Consider the following 20,703-nt stretch of genomic DNA (forward strand, 5'->3'; position numbering starts at 1 on the left):
TACCAGATGTATCAACAGTGTGATTTATTTTTAGTTATGTAATGAAAAAAATACTTGGGTGTAGATTTTTCAGAAACAAAAATTAACCTTGAATTAATAAAGTGGTCATTAAAAGATTTCTAGGTTTTGCTTTTTTATAAAAAATTCAATATTTAGTATTTCACAGTGAAGAGGTCCTAAATTCCGCATACAACATGAAATTATATAAAAATAGAAGACATAGACATCTTTAACTCTTTAATCCTTTGATTAAGCAGCAAGCATATCACTCTTCCAGGCCAAACACTGCTTAAAGAAAAAAGAAAATTAATGACGTGCAAAATATTTACAAAATATGCAAAGCACACAATAAAGACATCTCACTATATACATGTGTCATATTACTACTGAAGCTAAGATTTTCCTACTGTGTGCTCTAGTGCACGTAAAGCAAATTACAGCACATCCCTCAGATACAGCACCTCATCCCACGGCTGGGATAGAACAGGTTTTATATGAATCACAATATACGTAACAGCTGGACAGACGCCGGTGCTGACCAACTGGACTGACATATGCCACATACCGTATACTGAAGGCTTACTGACAAGAGACAAGACGATAAAAGCTGTATAGTGTGCACATATGCAAGACAACCTAAGCACTTAAAAAAAAAGGCTTTAGATATTTTCTTTAGATATTTTGTCCCCCATGACTCTCAAAAGTAAAAATAAGTATAAATTCTTGAATATTATTTTATGTTAGATTTTATCTGTTTACAATCCAGGGGCAGGAACTATTTAAGATGATCCTATGAGAATGAGAGACACATCCAGGAAAAGATTTTAGATTGTGCCAGAATTTAATGTTCTTAATGGAAACAAGTGTCAAAATTAAAACTAATCAATGGATTTAAGTTTATAGCTCTTTAAGGCTTTAGAGCTAAGGGTAGGGACTATTTTCCCAATAATTTGGGAATATATGACCTCTGAAAATATAAATTAGGCCATTAGATGTTTTGTGAAGTGGTGCTATGTGTGATAAGAACGTGAATGTGCAAACATTTAGCCTTAGGTTCCACTAGCATAGCAATCTGAGCGATCTGTCCCTTTGCACAAGTCATGATTCCACTATGAAATCATTGTATCAAAAATATTAGTTAACACACTGTTGAAATACAATCACTTGTAAAATATTCTTTGTAGGTGCTTAATGATTATGTGTTGAATTAAGACTTGAAATTTTTTTTGTTTCTTTATAAAAAGGGATCTCAGCATTTGAAGTTAACAGCACAGTTGTGACAATATACTGATACATCTTTAGATAACACAGAACAAATTCTTAAATTTATTTTATAAAATAATGTTGATGATTTTATCTTAAACCAAACTCAGCCATATAGGTTGGCTGCAAGAAATACACAAATGTACCCAAATAGTACAATAGATTCAAGAAATCATCATTTATATTTAATGCAGACCATAATAAGGGCAATTTTAAGTTCAGAGTCTAAACATAAAAAGGGCACTGTAATAAATGCTTCCATTACCACTATCTCCACATAACTGATGAAATATAATTCTCTTCTAAAGTCCCCAGATGTAGGTAACTACTAGTTAAAAGCAGACAGCATTTAGAAACATTAAAAAAAATCAAAATTAACTTCATTTTCAAGGAACTTAAAGACACTGTACTGTACTTTAACAAATTAAGTCCTCATTCATATGGAAAATTATTACTCTGATCCTCTTATTACTGACAGATAATGGGTCCATGACCTTTGAGCAAGGACTTTGCACTAGGACCCTAAGCTCTATTTTCAATGGTTAGTAGGTTCAGTACATTCTTTGTGGTATCATATAATTGCTTTGCAATTGATTAAATTGCTTTCTTTGAAAGGAATATATTAACATTCCTTTAGAAAAAAAAGCAAGATTTCTTTTTGAAAAAAGGGATATGCAGCTATAGTTTCTTAAATATGTATTAAATGAACATATGCCAAAATCTAAAATGCAGGCTATTTATTCTTGCACTCCTAACATAGGAAAACGTTAAAATTAAATTAAAGAAAAAAGAAAAAATGTCAAACATCCTTAAGAAACTTAAGGAGTTTCCACAATTCCTAAGTCAATATTCCTCTACTAAGAGCCTTGACTATGAAGAGGCAAGAATATAAAGAAATCTCAATAAATACAGTAAAAACAAAAGAACCCTTGGTATATAGAACATTTTATCTTTTTTTTCTTCCTTTTATGAGATCATGTTGCTGAACATACATTCTAGGAAGGAGGCTAACTGTAGGCTCTTTCTTACGTAACACCTCAGTTGCGTGAACTAAAAAATCTTAGACTCCATCCACTATGCTAGCCCACTGCCACAGAACTAGTTGGCAGCCTGGGTATCTAGGAAGGATTAGTCTTTCCTCTTTTGCATTGGTCAGATGAGCACTGGTATAATGGTGGGGGTGAAAAGTTACTGCAGCTCTGTCCAATTTAATTTTAGTGTAGTGAGGACTGTGAATCTGTCTGAATTCCGATAAGTGATGGAGGCTGCTGACCACCAACCGTGGACAACACAGGTCTTGGGTTTAGACGGGGTGGCATAGAATTAGCAGGGCGAATGAGAGGTGGTGGAGGCTGATTTAAAGTTGGCCGGGGCTGGATGAACCGAGCCTGCTGCTGGAGTGGAGGAGGCTGCCGGTGAAGAGCAGGGGCAGCAGGCAGTGTTGGACGAAGAAGTGGTGGAGGCTGGTTCAGAGTGGCAATGGGGGCTGTTGGTGTTGGAGTGGATGATGGGGCAGGAGGTGATGGACCCAGAGTCCGAGGAGCCTGTGGGGTCTGTGCCTAGAGGTGAGGAAACAAAAATACATGTATGAGATCGATAGTTCTTAATGAACTTTATACAATATAGTTTGGGCTGTCACAGGAAAAACAAAACAAATCAAAACAAAACAAAAACAAAACACCGGTATTTTTGGAAGCACAAGCTTCTTTTATTTTAAACAAAACAAAACAAAAAACCAAAAAAGCAACGAAGCTACCAAACAGGCATCTTTATTAGTAAACAGCTTTACACTGGAAATAAAAATAAGACTATGAAAGAACAATACACTCTCCATTCTTCCAGGATCAGAACTTAGCATGTCATTATGACTTAAGAGTCACGAGAGATGCACCACTGAGTAAGTGTATTGTCCACCTTTCATGCTCATTTAGCTAGTCCTCTGACAAATTAACCTTACAGAACACCACACAAAATGGTGATTCCTCAACTCATATTAGCTCAAATTCCATACACAAACACACCTCCTCTTCTTCATCAGTGCTCTTCCCTGATGGCACATTAGAAGCACTTTTTGTCTCCTCCCCTAAAGTAGAAGCATCACCATTAGAAGCCTGGGTTCCTTGTTCTGCTTCCCACTCCTGCAATACCTCCTCTAAGTTAAACCGACGCCTGTAGTTTACAAAGAAGTTCTTCACTTGGCCAACAGTCTTGTTGCCAATTACATCTGCAATAGCTTGAAAATCTTTACCATATTTGCGGACACCTGGAAGGCAAAGTAAATAATACACCTGGTGAAGGATCAATAAGGATTGCTGTGTGTACTATACATCATGCACACACAAAAGATACCAGCAATGAAAATCCTTTCTGATAAACTCTGCTCATTTCTCAATTCTGAGATAGAGGCTAAGATATCAGGGTCCCAGATGAAAACACTCAATTATGTTATTTCATCGAGCCAGCTACTTGCCTTCAACTGAACAATCAGAAACTTACCATTTTTTACATACTCAGTTATTTTCTCCAATCCTCTCTTGAACTCTCAAATACAGTCCATTTATTGTAAAGCATTGAATTCTTTGTTCCATCCTCAATTCCACATTCATTTATTTCCCTAGTAGCCAGTCACCTAAATTTGAGCAACACCGTTTGTAAACAAAACAGGATGGGAAGAGCCATCTCTTTTATCCCCTCAATGGACTGAGTGAGTAGTCTTAGGTTTCCCCCATTTAAAAAAAAAAAAAAGCATAATTTTGGTCTTAATACCAACTTCAGTATGATTACTTGCTATCTCACCAGGGTACCAAAAAGTAGAAATCAGATAAGAATTAAAGAGAATTATCACAATCTGATGAACAAAAAAGAGGGAATTTTTCACAGTTAAATTTTAACTCATCTAAAGACTGCATATGAAGGAGGCCTAGCTATGCTTTGTAGATTAAGAATGAAGTTACAGTAGTGACTACTTATAGAGCACTTGTGCTTCTCATCACTACCTTAAACTTAAGAATGGTACATTCAGTTATTTGAGAGCCTACCTTTTAATTATGCAAATTTTATGACAATGAATATTTGATTTATGAACTTGAGATAGTCAATTATGCTACAGAATTTAAAAATGACTTTATATAATCAGATGGCTAATCATTTACTCTTAAGGGAATTCAAAAAGAAGTTGAGGTATACAATCACAGATGAGAGAATAATATAAGAATATTTTAAAACCCCAGCAGAAATGCTAGATTTGGTATCACCCAATTATCTTAAAGCACCATCATGATATAACATAATTTTTGTTTTTAAACTCTGCCCTTATTTGATTATCGAATAGAACTTGGGAATAAGTATCTCTTGCTACATTCAACTAGCTAGGTTTGACTTAGAGCATTTGGCAGGGGAAGTGGGGGTGGTCTGACATTATTGAGCTATAACCACATCCCATTTTTAATATAGAGTTTGCATATGGGTATGTAAACTATGCTCCTCTACTTCATTCTCGAAGGAACAGGACAGACATATGCATGACAACATATTAATAATATGTAAACATTGTTTAGAATATTTTAGCAATGTAAATTAATTTATATTAAAATCCATGAGCTAATTTCCAGTTTTAACTTCATACTGAGTATAAATTCTAATGGTGACTAGGTTCCACTGAGGGTTTATTTGGCAATAAAAATCCAAGGTTATTTAGTATTAGGAATTACTGCTATATATTTAAGTACTTCTCTACTACACATACTTTGGAAAATAGCAACTTATTTGAGATCACTGCACAGAAAAATAACTATGGATTAGAAATCAAATGCAGTGTTCCATCAGTACCCTAATTTTCATAAAAGATATTTAATTTGCATTCTAGAAGTGACCAAACTTACTGAATACATGAGTTTAGAAATGAAAACCTTAAATAAATCTGGGATTAGATCTTCTGTATTCCTAGCAAGAAATCTTCATTAAGACTAACTCCACAGTCTGAAGATATTATAGCCCTAAGAACACCTATTTTCTTAGCAAAATATATTCCAAAACCTACCAATAAGTTGTGTCCACATAGGTTCCTTTATATAACTGTCCTCGCTTCTTCTGACTCTATTCTTTTTCATCTTCCACTCTACTTTCCCTTGCTCAGTGGACTTTACCTTCTCACAATATCGCTGCATTTCCAGAATACGGATCACCAAACCAAAGTTATTTTGTATAGGAGCTTTAGTTTTCCTAGACACTTTGGATGTCAAGAACTTTTTCCAGGTCACCTAGGTATGTTTATTATTAACTCATGAATGATGGTCTTACATTAACTACTTTGCAAAAATTAAGACTCAGACCACACTGCAGACTTCTGCAATCTAGCTAAGGGCCCTAATCATGTCCTGAGAACAAACGGGCCCGGATATTAATGCTGCTCAGTCTGCAGGACACTTGGGCAGGATCTGGACATGAACCGGAGTTCCTTGGCAGTCATCCCTGAACAGCAGCAGCCTCATCTGTTTGTCCTAGTGTGCTGCAGCGAGTTTCATAATTTTCTGTTTGCCACAATGTGAAAGGTTGGGAGGTACGGTCCTATGGAATACACAGCAGCACAAGCACTGGTACAATGCTGAGTATATAGGAAGTGCTCAGGAACTACGATGGACTTTTCTTCCTCTAAGGCTTCATTTTATTTTTCTTCCCCAAACCACGAGAGTCACATATAGCTGACTTCTTTATCACCTTCACATTTCCAATAGCATTGCTCAACAGCATGTTTTGGTTATAAGGTGGAATTCTTAAGCTCTATAGTCTACACAATGGCTGATAACTAGGCACACTCTAGTAAAACACCAATTAAAGACTGCTCCTTTTGAAAAATCCCCAGCTAGGCTTCTGGAGGACAATGTAGCAGGGTTACCAACACTGAGCAACTTACTTTAGTAGCCACATATGGCATCAGAGCTCCTTTAATTCTAATTTGTACCTAGAGGAAGGATGGTCCACTCTTTTTTCAGTTTATAATAAAGAAGGCCACCTGACTGCTTTATCAGCAAGGAAATGAAACACAGTGACTAAGTCTTCCTCCCTCTCTGAAGATGTAAGTAAAAGGTTTAGGTCCATCTGAACCATGATTTAAATTAAACTTCTCACTTTTAGGGCCAGAGGTCAGTTTTCAAAGGTTAGTGGAATAAAACTTCAAAGAATCCTGGAAGAGGTAAATTATAAATTCCACAGGAAGATTAAAAATATTGTTTTCGGTCAAATTTCTAAATTTCATTTGAAAGTTAAAATGAAACAACTTGGTCTCCTATCTGGCAGATGATACCTTATAATCCTTAATATATACTTTTAAAGTTTGTTCTGGGAATTAACATAAAAATAAAACTCATTAGATTACTGTTATTACTGCACTTTATGAAAGCCCACACGTTCCAATCAGTATTCTATACTATCCAACAATACAACATACATTGATATTTTTTGAGCTTTGGCTAGTAAGATAGCAACTTCAGGAGCACGTGTAATATGGTGTTGCCCACCTCTGGACAAGGAATTATAGACTCTTTTTTTCTTATATAGAAAGGATGACATGAACCTGTTTTTGGTGTATTTAAAAGGTTATTTTTAAACCTGATTTTGGACTACAAAGAAAAAAGAGCTAAAATGTTACAGTGTAAGCTGCTTCCATGGTAGTGAAATTTTGGAAGATATTTTTTTCCCTGCTTTTTGTAGCAAAATTTCTTAAATTGAGTAAGTACTTAGTATAATTAGGAAATATTAATTTTTAAAAATTATTCTGAAATAATAACACAGTAACATCTAGAAACTCCAAGGGTGTGATTCTTTCCTATCAATAAGAGATTAATTTTTAAACGCAAACTAATGAAAACATTACTTTCTATGTCCTATAAATCTCTTCAACAATTTGTATTAAAGAAGGTAAAAAAGGTATCAATAGCAATGGGGCAGTGATTGGTCCATTTAGGCCAGTGCTAAAAGTCCAAATCATATATTCTCTTTCCAATGTCTAGCCTTTCTCCTCTGAGTCTTATGTTCCCATCTTCCTTAGCTGTCAGTTAAAGTCCATCATAAAAATGCTCAGAATTTTGAATCATTAATTATCTGAAGCAAATGCATCAGAGGACTGACAACTGTACGTTTGGGCCCCCATTCTTATGGTATCTGTTATAACAGAAGAAGCTCTAAAGCACATGGTTGCCTTTCAGATGGGAAGATACGAATCTCCTGTCTCCACTTCCTGTTGATCACTCATGTACTGGGTTACAAGCCTTATGTCTTAACCAACTGCCAAATCTCTTTTCCCCTCCTTTAGGAACCGTTCTTACTGTTGTTAAGTATAAGACTGAAAGGGAGAGAAGACTAGTTTTAGCTTTGCAACTTCATTTCTCCTGAAACAAAATGAATGAACTACAGGAAGAGCAGGTAACGTCTATCAGTATAAGTCCTTTAAACACAGTTCTGTCACTTCTTGTTTTATATGGGAAGGCTGACAATACAAAAAAAAATTAACTGAAAATTAAAATGGACATCTTGATAAAAATGAAAATTTCTTTGTTGTTTATTCTAAAATAGCAGAAGTATTTTAGCTGGGGAGCAATTTTTTTTTTTAGCATTAATGACTACAAAATAAATGTGCACTTATAAGAGATCTAAAATAAAAATGGCAAATACTGTATGCTACCATGCTTCTGCCTAAATGATGTTAAAGAGTAAATGTTTTATACTATCATTTAAATGTTATTTTTAAACACAGCTAACAACTGTGTTATTTTACATGAAAAAAATCCACCTAGAATCTAATCCCTTTCCCAACTCTTGCTAAATAAGAAATGTTTCTCATATGAATATCAGGATTGATTTTAGAATTATTTCTAAAAGCACTATAGATTAGAAAAAATATTTATATGACATAAACTACAAATGGGGATATTTCACCATTAACACAAATATGTGAAGACTCTTATTGGTTTCACTGTTAACTAATTTGTTAATAATAGAAACTTTAGATACTTAAGGCTGGAACAGATTATAGAAGTTGTAGAAATAGCATGTTGTTTTTTTTTAAGTGAGTGAGGAAGAGAAGGAGAAAGAGAGGGAAAGAAACATTGATTGGTTGCTTTTCACAGGCACCCCAAACAAGGACCGAACCTACAACGTAGGCATGTGCCCTGACTAGAAATAGAACCCATGACCTTTTGGTTTGCAGGACAACACCCAACTAACTGAGCCATTCTGACCAGGGCTAGAAAAGCATTCTTGGCAAGTATTTTAAAAGGATTAAATTATCAGCATCTACAAAGTTCACCTGGGGGACTCCTGAAGAAAGGTATTGAAGTTATAACATAGCTAGAACTAAAACTGACATAATAAAGTGATAGATTACACAAAAATAAAGACATTCCTATCTGGTCTGAAGATGACTTTCCCCCCTCCTAAATAAGGGAGAAAAAGGGGAGAATGATTTATTAATTTAAATATTATTATAATAATACTCACTTAAAAATTCATTAATTAAATCATTAGTATTTAGTTAACAATATGATGGCAAGTCAAGTGGGAAATATATATTTAGTCTCTAGGATATTATCTTAATATATTAATTTGGCTTTAAAAGAGTTATAGCAAAAGTTTATTTAGTAGTAGAGTTACAAATCTCACTAGTGACACTAGAGTCAATATTTCTCTCTTCAGGTCACTGTAACAGTCAACTATGAGCAAGATAAAATTAAGTATTTAACAAATGAGTGGCCAATCAGAATATGTATGTAAAATGTCTTAAAAATAAAGTGCTATATAAGTTAAAACATGTTACTACCAAAACATAAGTGATTTATTGCTTTGCAAAACTAAAATGGCCATAAGAATAACATCATATAAAGGTTTATTATAAATAAAGATTAAAAAGAAAAATAAGACAAAAAACAATTGCCTGCTAAGATATATATTTCTTGATAGCCAACCATACATGTTAAAATAAAAACTGCAATTATGTACCTTAACCACACTGAGACTCAGGTACAGATGACATTACTATATAATAATATTATTTATTTATACTTCTGAGCATTACATAAATGTGTGTGCACATGAGCAAAAATGGCACTTTGTAATTCTCCTTCAAATAACTCTTTTGAACACAAATAGCTTTATATTGTTTTACTCAACATAATAACAAAAAACCCAACAACAAAAGTAAAAACAAAAATTCCACTAAAAAGTAAAATAAATAAAAACAAAGACATGAACACATTAAGTACTTTTTAAATCCCCAAAACAAGCATGTTTCTGTATAAATTGCTGCATTAGTGTTAATTTATTTCATGTTATTTTTAAGACATGAATAAGAATACTGAATGTATCTCAGTAGAGAGGAAATGTATATCTATAAGTGCTCCACTCTTAATATTTATAAGCTCAGATAATGTCCACATATGTAGCTCACAGTATATATGTAAATCTTGAGATTGTTCCTTCCCTGGAATGCAGCTTCACCTAATACACAACCCAGCCGTGAGATTCAATGGACCCTATCACTTAGGGCAGTGCTGTTAAGAACAGTAGCAAATCCTGAGTGCTGCATAGAAAAATACTAGTTTAGAATTTCCTAGGTGATTCTCTTCAGAAAATCCTTTTACTGGGATACTTCTTACACTAGAGTATAGAATTAATATACTAACCTTTAAGCAACTGAATACTGGAAACCAGGGTTAAATTCTATAGGCTACAGACTGCGATGGAGGGAAACACAGGCTTTATGTCAATAAAAGCAATGCCTACTCAGAAAACTTACAGCTATAAGTCATAGTTCTAAGAGAATCTGAAGCCATTAAAAATACTAATTTTCTTATCAAAAATTTAAATCACCAGTTTGTAAGTTTAAAACAGCTATAACTAATTAAACTTTGTTTCAACTCATTCAGAAACTTAGCTCTACAATTATGTATGTGCTTGATGCACACCCAGGACCCTGTGCCCACAGGATAAAATACTAGTATTTATGAAATGACTGTGTTGTGCGTTAGAGGCCGAAGAGGAGGCTGGCGTCATCCTGTGGGCACTATCCTGTGACACTTTCACATCACCCTGGCTGGGCAATTCTTATTCACTCAGATCCAAATTGCAGAGCCATCTATTAATCAATCTTTAATTACATTATTCTCACATCCGAGAGGTACTTGCATAGCATTTTTGAGTTAAGTATGTTCTGTTTGAATACTTGGAAATATCTTGAAGACATACTTGTATGTCTCACTGGGGCCCAATTCTCTTACAGCAGTTAACCCAGACGAAAGAGCTACCAGTTCTCAACGGAAGAGGGCTCAGCCAGGAAAGTGCAAATCACAGACCAAATTTAACAGTACACAATCAGTCCTGCACACAGGTTATCTTGAAGGGAGAAAAATAACTACAACATTGAATGAAAATACACAATTTGCCCTTCTTTAACTAATTCAAGCATGAATGGAAAACCCAAGTTTATAATGCTTCCAATTTGCCCAAAAGTATTTCTCAAACAAAGTATGTTCTGCCATGTAATTCAACAAAGCATTCTCATAAATGGTGCATTTAAAATACTGTATGTATATTTTTGGATATCTCTCTTAAGTCTCTCTTATATAGTATCTACATATTTTAAAGTGAGGTTTCTAAGTATTCAGTGGCAAATACCTTAAGTTATAATACACTGAAAGTTAGGCACACCATTAATATTTTCAATACCTGACATTTCTCAAATAAGAGAAACACTATTATACAGAGAAATGAGAAACACATACTAGTTTATTCAAGCTTTTACCATGAGCTATCAATGACTGAGAAGGCAAGAATGAACCCCACTGCAGGAATACCCAAGCAGAGGCAGAGAGACCATGTGACTTGTGCAAGCTTGTCATCACCATCACTTAATTTAGTTCTGAGAATGAGTTAATGTGCTATTCAGGACTCAAAATGCACATAGGCTCGGCATCTCAAATTCACAAGTGCAAAACAGAATTCCTAGTCACGAGGACTTTGTGGTAAAACACAAGAGCCCTTTCTCGATCCATTTCTAAAGGCAGGGAAGAACTATGGTAGTCACCTTTCATGACAAGTTAAATAATTATTCACAACAAGAACTGCTTATCTTTAATATACCTTGCACTGCTAGAAGCTGCTCCTCTGTGGTCCAACGGGCATTAATTTTCTGATTTGACTACAAAATTAAAGAGAAGTTTCCTAATGAGGATATGAAGACAGACATTTTTCCAAAGTGCTTATTTTTTTAACTTTTCACCAAATCACAGACATGAGATTACTAAAACTCTGATTTCAAAGATTCAATTTTTATAAGGATTAAATAATATATTAGTTACCTTTTGCTCCCACAAAAATAATGGAAGAGAAATGCACCAATTTGGGAGAATGAACAACATTCATGAACATTTTCTAGTCAGAGAGGTTAAAATGGAGGAAAACTACTAATCATCCATTTCCCAACTACAGTGTTCCTGTCACCCACTGTAGAGGTTAGCTTTAGCCTCATTTTAAACATTTGTGAGGCTTTATTTTCTCTAGGATCTATGACTCTTTCTAAAATCTCATCTCTTCACATTTAGATTATACCTATCTTCACCCTTCCGAAAACAGTGCTGTGTAAATTAACACAGAACTGTGTATCAGATCTAAGCCCTGAAATATTTCTTTAAAAATCTACGAAGCAGAAAGTTATCCACTACAAGAATATTTCTCCCTCAAAGCCTCCCATATTCCTCTTAATATTTTTGTTTCAAAAGATCCTAAGTTTAGGATTTTTATTATGGCAATATTACAATATTAAATACCTGATCAAACTTCAATAGTGTATACCCACTGATGAGTAATTAAGGGTCTTTGGCAGTAAAAGAAGGAACAGAAAGAAGTATACCAGCTCACAGAGGTTTGCAGTAGAAACTGCCCAGATGAAGTGGCCTCATGTGATACTTGGACATGCTGGGCAGGAAAGAAAGGCATCCTTTGACAAGGGGTGTTTAGGTCTTATTTTACTAATTTAAAATTTTAAAACATTATTAGAGAAGAAAAAGGTAAGATAGGACTTCGAGTAAGGGAAGGAAAATCCTAAAACAGAAAGCACTAATTTCCAGATGATGAGACTAAAATAGGATAGCAAGGCAGGCTAGGCAAAGACAGTGGGTAATTTTCAAGGTTAGGATACTGGCAATGAGGTAAAGGGACAAGAATAAAAAGGTATAAAGAGAAGGAAGCAGTGATAAGGAAAGGGTGAACCCAAGGCTAAATGAAAATAAATAAATAAAAAGATGATAGAGGAAAAACTAGAAAATTTAAACACATGTTCCCCAAAAGAGTTAAAGAGAAAAGAGTAGGAACTAATATCTGAGTTAACACCTGGACAATCTGATTACCACCTTGGCTGTGAAAGGCACCATAGACAGAAGGAGGTCCCTGGAACCCAGGAAAGTTGGAACTAGAACATATTTAAAACAGGCCCAGGTATTTCAAAGTAAATGGTTAAAGAAATAAAGGGTTGATTGCAATTTAATGTAAAGTGTGAAACTAAAACTTAAGAAAATTAGTTTGTTAAAAAAATAGTAATGACTTCACTTACATAAACAGTAATGACTTCATTTACATGTTTCATTATATATTTTTGATGTTATCTTCTATGATTATACAATGGTATATAATATTTCTCAGATTTGAAATTTATAACACGAGCATAGAATGGGTCATCTTTGTTTTGAAGACTTCAACAATGTCCTCAAGGGCTTCTCAATTTTTGGTAATCAAACTATTCTTTTTTGAAGTACTTATCTATGAGTCATTATCCTTTCTTCAATTGTTAATTTTGATAGATACCCATCTGCCAACAATGTTGCAAGTGATTAAAGCCATTCTCTTGTACTTTGACAGACTTCATAAAGTTTTGCATCTTTTTTTAAAAAAGATTTTATTTATTTATTTTTAGAGAGGGAAGGGAGGGAGAAAGAGAGAGAGAGAGAGAAACATCAGTGTGCGGTTGCTGGGGGTCATGGCCTGCAACCCAGGAATGTATCCTGACTGGGAATAGAACCTGCAACACTTTGGTTCACAGCCCGCGCTCAACCCACTGAGCTACGCCAGCCAGGGCTTAAAGTTTTGCATCTTTTGCAAGGTTTACAGTTTCATTTTGTTTTGTTCTGCATTTGCACTGTATTAGTGAGAGAATAATTCAGCAGGATGTTGGTGTGATGGATAGGACAGATAATAGCAGAGCCCAATTTTATAAGTGCTCAGTTTATTAGTGAATATTTTCTTGTTTGACAACTTTCGCTTCTCCATGCATCCTTCAGATCAATTAACATTTGGATAATGAGGATCTCCTGCAATACGCTGCAAATTGTTCTGAGGATTAAATTTAGAATATATGTAAGACATAAAGATATATATATATTTAGAATATATATAAAACACATCTACCACAGTGCCTGAGCAAATCAAAGTTGAAGTTGATCAATTAATGTTTGTTACACCTGAAAGGCAGAAACTGGAAGAATTATCATTAAAGAAAAGGGAACAAAAAATGAAAGAGAAATAATGTGTACTATGAAAATTTATTTCCAGCATACAAGCAGCTCAGGATATGGGGACTCAAAGACGAGAGAGAGACAGTCATAACGAATGGAAATGGAAAATAAGGAAATTTGGAAGGGCTGGAGGCGACAGGTTTCTGAAAGGCAATGAGGAGGAGAGGGCACACCCTGAACAGGGAACACTAGGATCTGCATCAGGAAGAAGTGATAAATACGCCTAGAAGGTTGGTGGTGTTTAACTAAACTAAACTACGGTAAGGATCACTTTTGGAAGGACAGTCGATACCAAGGTTAATGAATTCACACTAACTATAGTAAGTCATATATTTGGGGGTGAGGAGGGAGCAGCAGGAGAGGAGTAGGATTTTAACCAAAACAAGACTTTGAGCCCAGAAAGCTGGGAAAAGGGTGATGCCATTAAGCATTTAAGGAGTTAAGAAATGCTGATCTGGGAGAGGTTGGAAGGTGAAGCTAAGATGATGGATTTAACTTCGGAAACACTGAAATGGATTTAACTTCGGAAACCAGGCACTGGGCAGGACATTCAGGCGGAGCTCAGGTTCCACTTGGGGCTAACATATATCATCTATTCAAATGTATTTTTCTGGGTCTGGAAAATGTTCGTAAGGGAAAACAATGGAGCCATATCTTACTCAGATGTGAGGGTCTAAAATCGGCCTATGAATTTAAAAAGTTTTGTTTTGTCAAATTTACTCTTGAAATGTTCTTACAAAGGCAGCCCTGGAGACAGGCACACAAGCTCACGTAGCCGGGTATTCTCCCAGCACTGCAATGGACCACTAGACTAGTTAAATCCCAGATGAAGCCTTTGGCTCAGATTTAGGGTAGTATTGAATGAAAAACATAAATACGTATTTATATACTAGACTCTCACTCAGTTCAAGGAGATAGTCACACAGAAGGCATGCTGAAGCTAAAACTGAGTAAAGGAATAGTGGATTCACACTTCCCAGGCTCGTGACTGCTCACTCAGGGCCACACACTCGGTAAATGCAGCTCAGGCAGAGCTGCCAGCATTACTGCATTTGCTATGACTAGATATTCTCTTTTTTCATTTGGCTGAATATCTTTGAATTTGTGTCACTTAAATGTACATATGATGTGACTTCAATATAGTCAAGTGACACGATGTACGATTATTTCCAAATAAAAGAGAAAGAAATGAATTCTCAGAATAAAAACTTGGAGAATGTTTATATCTGTGAAAGGACACTTAAAGCTGAGAGGGGCATAACAGCTACAAAAAAGAACATAACCTCTCAAAAGTTAAAAGAAGAAAAGAGAGATTTTTCATCTATGTCCAGGACTCAGAAAAAGGCAAAGGAAGTGAGGAGTTAGAGCTGTGGAAATTGCCCATTAGCACCAATGTTAACCTTCTAGAAGAACTTCAGTGGAAAAATGAGAAGTGGGGGTTGAAACTGTATGGAATGAAACAGTCTATGTGTGACAAAATGGAAGCAGAGGAAGAGGGGTCAGGCTGAAAAAGAAAAAGGGTCAAATATTTTAAATACATAGGATTCTTTTAAGTTCCTGATTTTTATATTCTCTTTTAAACCAAAGAAACTTCAGTAGAGATTTGTTTAACTTATGGAAAGGACAACTAAAATGTATCTAGGAATCTAAAACTGTGTGGTATTCTTCTATAGCAAACCCCAGTCTGAAAGACCATTGTTTTAAAAATAATAAAGTGTTAATATAATACAATCCAATACAAGGGTGGGCCCAAAGCAGGTTTACAGTTGTGAGTACACAAAACACAGTTTATTCTTGTATTGAGCATCATTACTGCATTCTTTCCCTGCTAAATTAATTTGTCTTTATATCTTTCCCATTTTTGTCAGTAGTAGGTTTATAATACCTCTGAGTGGGAAGAGTTAGAAAAGGTCACCAAGTCAAACCTTCTACTCAGTGCTAAAGATTCCATCCAGCATCCACAATGAAAGAATGTCATTCAACCTATACATAAAAAACCCATAGATGGAGAAATTTCTAGCTTCAAAGAGCACTCCTTCCTAAGTTTCTTCCTTCCTGGATTCGGTAATCTCCTGCCCCCACTTACCTACCTCCCCCGGAAACAAATGAAAGCATAACCAAACACGGCACCACTCCCAACACTGTCATGCACTTTCAAGGAGGTACACTAATTTCTACTTTACAACGTTCTTTGGAGTTATCACTTGCTACCCATTCCTACAACTAATGCCTGGCCCTACCTGGCAACACTTTACCATTTACTTTATCGATCATATGCTTGGTATTTCAACAGCTGTAAAGTTTCTAAATTATCCTGTATAACACTGACAGGATAACTTTCCTAAAATTAAAAATTTTCATTATATCTTTCCTATATTGAAGAAACTACAGGTTCTTTCCATTTGACTTAATTTAAAAGGCAGGCTTCTCTTCTTAGCTCTCACAAAGACTTTTATACTCTGGCTCTTGCCCACTGATCTCTACCATAAAGAAGTCCCTGTTCAACCCTACCTTGTTAGGATCTCTCTCGTACATAGTGTTCATTGGTCCTCTGCATCCAAGTTTGCCTTCCTAAGCAGACAATATACTACTTAAGCAAAGATTGATTTACACTACCACTGCATTCTCGACAGTAATTAGCACAATAATGAGCACATAGTAAGTGTTCAGGGAACACCTGGTGACTGGTTCTTAAAAATACTTTTATTTTCTCCTACTGGATTTATATTTTTAATGCGCAACTCAACACCAAACCACTGCTCATGATTCCCTCTGCCTGCCCCTTCTGTATGTGCAAAATCCTACTTATCCTTCAAACCTCAGCTGAAACATCCCCTCTAGAAAGCATTCCCTGATGATCCTAGCCTAGAATAATGACCGCTTGTTTTCCTTAATACTTTACTTATAAATCTATCATGTAACTTTAATCAGTTTCTCTTATCTAGCCTGCAAGTTGTTTTTTTAAAGCAGATGGAAAACTCCATCTCTTCCTCATTTTTGTGTGTCCCCCCTTTCCCAAACATACACTTCCCAGAGTACCTAACACAGCACCTTAAATGAAAAAGGGTCAAATATTTTAAGTGATCAATATATATTTATCAAAGTATGAACTTTCTTCATCAAATTTTTCCCTAAATGAAAATAACAAATACAACCAAATGAATAAGTAAAGCATCTCAGTAACTGTTTACTTCCAGTTGAGTTACATCATTTAGTAGCCTATTGTTCCAAAAGTTAATAAAATTCCTTAGATTAGAAATTCTTTAGGTTAGCTAATACCTAACCTAAAAGTTAAGGAGATAGATTACATGATTTTTTCAAGGTCTTTTAGTATGACTGTTAATCTGGTATTTTGGAATATATAAATATCTATCCAGATTGTTCTCCCTGAAAAACAATAGGAATAATATGATACATGCATGTTGGACATTTTCTAGATGATAAAATGTATATGCATTTTCAAGTCATATGAGCTCAATAAATTAACCTCAAAGTAATATTCAAACTTGAATGTACAAATGATAGAATGTTCAAATTGTGGTTGTTTCATTTTTATTTTTACAATAAATCAAAAGATATAATAAATGTTCAATAACTTCTAACCTAATAACTGCATTAAAAATGGGAGAATCTACTATACAATTTTCCTGTTACATGAAAACCTCTAAAAGTAAGAGGCAGCATGATATTAATCTAAGACTTCAACTGGACTCTAAGAATCTGAAATAGAACCAGAGTTTCACTGTTTACTAGACACGCACCTTGATCAAGTCAGTGAACCTCTCTGAGCCCCAGTTCCCTCACGTAAAATAGTACAGGCACTTGTTTCATCTACTCGGAACTTCTGGGAGCATCAAATGATGTAGCACAAAGGAAAGCTGTAAGTGCTACCACACTTTCAAGTCTTGTTTTATATAATGTTAGTGAGTGAGGCTATTCTGCAACTTTCTGGAAAATTTGAGGTTAGAATTATCATTTCCTTGAAAATTTGGTAGACTTTTCTATAAAACTGTTTGGCCCTGGTGTTCTCTGAGAAAAATGTGAATTTTTCTTTACTTTTATTTAATGGTTATAAATTATTCAGGTTTTCTTTCTTTTAAAGATAATTTTGGTAAGACAGATTTTCCTATGAATTTCTAAGTTTTGTTTAAATTTTCAAACATATTGGCATAAAGTTCTTCATGGTATCCCATAATGTTTTCAACCCTGATGTATTTTTTAATTTAATTATTAAATATATTTTTAAATTATAAGCATTTTCAGTTTTTTGAATGCATAATTAAATATGAAATTAAAACAACTTAAATACAAAATTTACAATAAATTTTTGTTATAATAATATAAAAAATAGAATAGTATTCTTGGTATTACACTGTTTTAAATAAATATCAACAGAATGTTTGTCAGTATACCTGTGGGTTTAGAATGACATTAGTCTAGGTATATTTCATTTTTTTCTATTTCCTAAGCCTGAAAGAGATCATTCAAAACAAACAAAAACAATTTCCTTCATGGTTCTTCCTTCTGGAAGACTATCATGAGTACGATGGCGCAGGGCACGTCAGTCCTGAGCACTACTCTTCCGACTCCGCCCCGGCCCCTCGCACATATTCCATTTACAGACATTTCAGCCAACCTGTGATTTCAGGGGAATGTCCCATTCGGATCAAATTAAATTATTTGACTACTACATAAATAGGCAAGTCCAGGACATGAAGCATAACATAGGAATTTTAAAGAGAGAGAAAAAAATGATAATAGAAGCTTCTGTAAAAAGACTTGATTGGAGCTTATGGGTGTTTAACTCCTATAATTATCACAAATATTAAAAACCATTAAGTTTCAGCTAAAATACAAGCAAGAGTCAGAAAAATGGTCAATGTATATCTCGTATTTTAGATTTCATATTCTCAGGGATGTAAGTATAAGAATGTAAGTTCACATACTAAAACCCTAAATTAAAATTAAAATTTGTTAAAAAGAGCTCCTTTCTGGTGATCTTTTTCTGGCTGTGTCACCAATTCATACAAGTGAAAAAGGGCTTTGAGCAAACACTGCTGTAGACCCAGAACTGTACTGGCTTGCTCATCAATGACCTCCTAGTCTCCCATGCACGGGGCTAAATCATATCACTATATTTCCTAATTGCTTTGCTTGAAAGGAATTGCTAAGGGCAGGAAAGAAATGATTTAATTTAAATCATTAGCCAAGCCTCAAAAGACCATCTAAATGATAAAAAATAGATGTAACAAATTATCCATATTACAAAACCTTAAACCTTCAAAGATGTTAACAGTATGACCAAAGAACAAGGTTTCACCATATTTAATCATATATTCTTCAATAACATACCTCAGGAGGTTTGAATTCTTCAATTCCACCTTCCATTTTCTGTTTAAGTGCACTGTTTACTTGCTTAGCATTCTGAACCTTCAATAAAAATAACCCAAAATATGAATTAAAACATGTACTTAGGTAAATTTCTAAGTACTCAATAAATGAAAAGACTATATGTACCAAATCCTCTTAAATTTTATTTCAGGAGGATAAACACCTACCACACTCTAATCACACTTTGGGTGTGATATTCCACTCATCCAACTAATAAGCACACCAACTCATATCCATATAATCTATGTATTAGATTAATAGACACAGTTCACAAATCACAGTATTTGAATATGTTTTAACAATGTCTCTTATAACCAAAGATAAATATTATACATAGGAATTAAAATCCACCAATATTTTCATTACCATAATGTATTGATCAAATAACAATTATTCCAATAAGAATTGTCCTGGCCAGTATGGCTCTGTTGGTTGGGCATCATCCTGTAAACCAAAAGGTCATGGGTTCAATTCCTAGTCAGGGCATATGCCTAGGTTGTAGGTTTGGTTCCTGGTTGGGGTGCATACAAGAGGCAACCAATTGATGTTTTTCTCTCTCCCTTTTCCCATTCCTCCCCACCTCCAAAAGAAAATAATAATGATGAAGGTGAATGAATAATGTTTATTACGTGTTTATTCTTGGTGCTCCATGTTACTAAGAGTACGGGGAATCAACACAACAGTTATTGTCAGGCAAGATGTGATAAGGGCCTGCATAGGATAATAATGACAGGATTAAGAAGGAGGGCTTTCATTTAAAGAAAATTTCAGAGACCAAACTCACACAACTTGGTTACCACTTGGTTTGTGTGTGCTCGGGCAGTGATAATGGCAAGGGATGAATCAAAGATGATTCTGATGTTTCAACAAAAAGCAAACAGAAAAAAATCTCTTGGGTGTTAGGTGAAGTGTCTAGCAGGTAGTTGGAAATACAGCTATAGCGCTTGGGAGAAAAGTCACAGCTTGAGAAGTACAGTAGATTCAGCAGTCCCTGGCATACAGTGTAATGTTGGCTGATAGAGACCAAGAAAGTACAGCCTTAGAAGAGTAACTAGATCTAAGGGTTAGAGTAAACAACAACAGAAACAATCAAAGAAGTGGAAAAAAACACTGAGAAAGGCTAGAGACCTAACAACAACCATTCATTGAATATTTACTATGTGTTAGGCACCATTCTAAGCACTTATGATATATATCTTGTTCAATTCTTCCCAACCATCATATTACTACTCACATTTCAAGATGAGGAATCTGAAGTTAACAGAAGTTGAGCAGCTCCCCTAAGGCTACATAGGAAGTAGATGGTATAGCCAGAGTTAGAACCTAGGTTTACTTGCTCCAGATCCTGATTCAACCACTACCTGATTATGATGATGATGTTGGTACAATACTACTGCTACTACTACTGGTGATAATGATGATGAAGAGAATAGGCACTATTCATTGAGCCTTCAAATGTGCCAAATACTGCTTAACAATCTATATGTGTCAC

The 20,703-nt window shown here is 34.9% G+C and overlaps 1 protein-coding gene across 4 annotated transcripts in view; it reads right to left on the minus strand.

The window, feature by feature from the left end:
- Positions 1–222: 222 nt before the first annotated feature.
- Positions 223–20,703, minus strand: part of RCOR3 (REST corepressor 3) — a 52,064-nt gene continuing 31,583 nt past the window's right edge. For 2 of the 4 annotated variants that reach the window (XM_045838392.1, XM_045838391.1), the window contains exons 9-12: positions 19,173–19,250; positions 11,395–11,452; positions 3,285–3,526; positions 223–2,822 (exon numbers count right to left, since the gene is read on the minus strand). In XM_045838392.1, coding sequence (XP_045694348.1) covers positions 2,478–2,822; positions 3,285–3,526; positions 11,395–11,452; positions 19,173–19,250 — 723 coding nt within the window. In that variant the 3' untranslated portion in view covers positions 223–2,477. The remainder of the gene's footprint in view (positions 2,823–3,284; positions 3,527–11,394; positions 11,453–19,172; positions 19,251–20,703) is intronic. The other 2 variants (XM_045838394.1, XM_045838393.1) reach the window with 2 other exon arrangements.

This window comes from Phyllostomus hastatus, unplaced genomic scaffold, assembly GCF_019186645.2.
Source record: "Phyllostomus hastatus isolate PE091 unplaced genomic scaffold, TTU_PhHast_1.1 phas_contig_283, whole genome shotgun sequence".
NCBI classification, from domain to species: domain Eukaryota; kingdom Metazoa; phylum Chordata; class Mammalia; order Chiroptera; family Phyllostomidae; genus Phyllostomus; species Phyllostomus hastatus.